At 31.5% G+C, this 3,353-nt stretch overlaps 1 protein-coding gene across 2 annotated transcripts; it reads right to left on the reverse strand.

Moving 5' to 3' along the window:
- Positions 1 to 740: 740 nt before the first annotated feature.
- Positions 741 to 3,142, reverse strand: LOC145123256 (nucleoid-associated protein At4g30620, chloroplastic-like). Of its 2 annotated transcripts, XR_013715064.1 has the most exons (8): positions 2,965 to 3,142; positions 2,268 to 2,410; positions 2,049 to 2,149; positions 1,900 to 1,939; positions 1,601 to 1,672; positions 1,425 to 1,481; positions 1,204 to 1,346; positions 741 to 1,002 (listed from the first exon to the last, which is right to left on the reverse strand). XR_013715064.1 is itself a non-coding variant. In XM_079058476.1 (7 exons), the coding sequence occupies exons 1-7, from the start codon at positions 3,071 to 3,073 to the stop codon at positions 1,269 to 1,271; spliced, it is 600 nt and encodes a 199-aa protein (XP_078914602.1). In that variant the 5' UTR covers positions 3,074 to 3,142; the 3' UTR covers positions 1,019 to 1,268. The 2 variants fall into 2 exon arrangements, 1 of the variants encoding a protein (XP_078914602.1); XM_079058476.1 differs by lacking the exon at positions 741 to 1,002 and having other exon boundaries at positions 1,019 to 1,346.
- Positions 3,143 to 3,353: the final 211 nt, after the last annotated feature.

Consider the following 3,353-nt stretch of genomic DNA (forward strand, 5'->3'; position numbering starts at 1 on the left):
TAAAAAACTGTTTGTTTTAATAATATAATAATTAGTTCTAGTTAATTACATATGAATTATCTGTTTAGTTATATAACTTCTAAAAATATATGTAAGACAAATTTGTAAAAACACTACTAAACGTAAAGTGTTTTTAAAAGTCTAAATAAGTAAGAAAAAAAATATATAATTGAAAAAGGGTGTTAGGGTTGAAGATTATTTGCTATCATCTGTGGTGCAAAAATGGTGTTAGGGTTTGAGATGGTCTATGGAAGAGGCTTCGATCTTGTACCCCCAACGCTCATGCTCATGCTCATGCACTCGTCCGAATATTATGGTTTAGACTTGATATCATATGATCAGAGAAACTATGAGAAAGAGTTAAAATCGATTCTTGTAAAAGTGAGTACAAAATGTGGCATTATATATATTAATATTCATGATGTGTTTAATAGTGTTTTTTTTTTCTAATTGGTAGAATTACATAAATGGTCCATGTGTAGTAATTTAAGAGTTGAGAATGTAAATTTACAAAAATGGTCTCTATATAATAGTAAAATCATATAAACAACTCCAAGTATTAAGTAATAGTGTTCTTTTTCCTAATTGATAGAATTACATAAACGATCCATGTGTAATACCTGAGAATGTGAAATTATAAAAATGGTCTTTGTATATTAGTAAAATCATATAAATAGCTTTGTATAACGTTTGATGCAAATGGCTTGAGCCCATTATTCAGATTAGAATATGTCAAAGCATTAGTATAGTAATATGACTTGGATAAGATTAAATACGCAATTCTAGTTTTTTTTCACAGTATAAGTGCTCAAATAATTTCAACACCAAATGTGTGAAATCATAATTTAACAACACCTCAAAAAAAAAAAAAAAAAAAAAAAAGGAGATGCAGTTTTCGTTCCTTTACATCTCTTTCATATTTAAACTTTCTTGATTGTCCATGTCATTTTCTTTTCTTCATTCAACAAACTGCTTTTTTTATCTGAATACCCCATAACAAACCTAAAAAAATAAAAAATAAAAATAAAAAAAGTCACTTGTGTTACCCCAGAATTGTTCTTACATGAAACAAATAATAAAAAATAAAAATTAGGATGAAATACAAAAAAAGGATAACATACAGAAAATAGTCAAGTGGCTGAATCAATAAACTGAACAAGAACTGCTACAATTTATTATTAAAAGTTGAGGGGTAATATGGACCTTTTGGCACAGTTAGTCTACAAAACTGCAGCTTTCTGAAGGATGAGGGCAAAATGGGGATTTGATTATTGCTTGAACTGATCACCCAAACCTTGGGGCATTCCTAAGCTCTGCGCAAGATCGCCCATTCGTGCTTTCATGGCCTAAAAAGGGGCAAAACAGTCAAATTCAAAATATATTACTCCAAGGGTAAAATTGTACTTTCATATTATCATACAAACCTGGACACTTTTTTGATGCGCATCTCTATATGCTTCTGTAATCAGAAGTGACAGTTTCTGCAAAAAAAAATTAATAATACAATATCATTCTTTTACTAATTTATCTGATTTATGCAACCATGTTTTAACATTTTATTCAAAAACATAAAATTAAATAATATTATAATATTACTCACTTCTGACCCCAATTCCATTGCAGCCTCTGTAATTTCTGTGCGTACAGGTTGCTGATTCCCAGAGAGAGTGACCTAATCAATTTCAAACTTGATGAAATTGGAGTTGAAATACCTAAAATGCCCTTTACAAGGTGCTTACACATGGGGATCATAATGGTTTTGAGGGACTAAAATGCTATTAATTTTCTCTTTGTGAACCACGAATGAAAAACAAATCGACAACAGACCAATAGTGGTAGTTGAGTAATAGTCGAGGGACCATTTATGTAATTTAATCTAATATCTATAGAGCTACATACCTTTACTAGTTCACCTTCACAATAACCATCAAACTCAGCTCTACAAAATATAAAAGAAGTAGAATCTTCATTTATGAGATTTTGTAATAAAGAAAGAAACATAAAGTTTAAAATTATATAATAAATAAGTGAAATATAAATATAATTACACTGCAAGTTCTTTTTGCACTTTCACTGCTTCAACCTGGACAACCATTTGTGCCTTCTTTACAGTCTCGTATAGATTTTGCATGTTTCCAAACACACCTGCCTAAAATCAAACCAAATCAAATTTATTAGTTTTAATCAAAGTTTCCCAATTTGACCCTTCGATCAACAACCATCAAACAAAGATGTTATAGTTTTGGAGAAAAATGACAAAATTTCACCTTTCCATCATCCTTGTCACCATCTTTCTTTCCTCCAAATAGGGCAAATACGCGAAGAGATGGGCGATTATCAACAAGCTTTTGATGATGAGAGTGAGATAGGGTCCTCATACCAACTGAATTTGGTTTTAAGCTTAGTTTTTCTGTGAATTTAGCAAGAAGAAACAAGTTATTCAAGAGAAGAAGGGAAACAGGGAAACAAATAGATATTTGTGTAAATTGGAAGGGAAAACAGGCGAGTCTTTTGTTATAATTGTTATTCATTGTATGAATGGCAACTGCAATGCGTTTGATTACGACTCCGTTGGTAAAATCACAAGGATTCACGATAGAAAGTGTAAAAATTGGCAACTTTTTTGTGTTAAGATGTAAGAGCTAATTTGTGTAATATGAATTTACTAAATTTAGCTCAAAATTGATAACTATAACAGAGAGAAAAAGCACTAAGAATTGAAGAAAAAACGGTGTAAAACTAAATAAAAATACAGTAATTAGATTGAGGAAACAGTAGGTTTGACAATTCCAATTTCAAATCAGGACTCTACAAATCGAAAATCAGCGAAGAAATTGCAATGACTGGTGGAGCAAAAGCTTTAAGTTTCATGGAATTGTAAGAACAAATCAATTATAGGCTAGCAAAGTATCCGTGATAACCCATCGGAAGGGGGTTTAATATGACCATGAAAAAAGAGCTTACGGGAATAGGATGATGAAGAGGATGACAAAGTAATGAACGTTTTTCTATCAGATGACGCTCCTCCATTGAAGTTCGAAATCTGAGCTGTGAAAGCACTCGCCGACGCCATTTTCCGTGCGCAAAGTGAGGGTTTGGAAGACGATGAAAATGGAAGGATAGAGTATAGAGGTTTGTTTAATGGATATTTTATTTATTTTTGCTCGATCTTTTTGCTGTTGTATTTAAAATAACAGGTTCGTTATTTCTATGGAAAGACAGACCAGTTATAACGTTCGTCACAGACTTATAAACGCAACTCAAACACTTCAAAGAAATTTCAAATATGGTCCCTTTGGTTTTTGAATTGAGGCCAATTTATTGTTCACATTGCACCGCAGATCCAAAATTTA

The sequence above is a fragment of the Lactuca virosa genome, chromosome 7 (assembly GCF_052849685.1).
Source record: "Lactuca virosa cultivar CGN04683 chromosome 7, Lactuca_virosa_CGN04683_v6, whole genome shotgun sequence".
Taxonomy (NCBI): Eukaryota; Viridiplantae; Streptophyta; class Magnoliopsida; order Asterales; family Asteraceae; genus Lactuca; species Lactuca virosa.

Excerpts from the sequence above, each read along its gene's own strand:
- LOC145123256 (XM_079058476.1), bottom strand. The coding sequence starts at position 3,073 with ATGGCGTCGGCGAGTGCTTTCACAGCTCAGATTTCGAACTTCAATGGA. Across the intron at positions 2,411-2,964 it reads CTCTTCATCATCCTATTCCC|AAAAACTAAGCTTAAAACCA; the intron begins GTAAGCTCTTTT and ends CTAAATTCACAG. Across the intron at positions 2,150-2,267 it reads GTGACAAGGATGATGGAAAG|GCAGGTGTGTTTGGAAACAT; the intron begins GTGAAATTTTGT and ends GTTTGATTTTAG.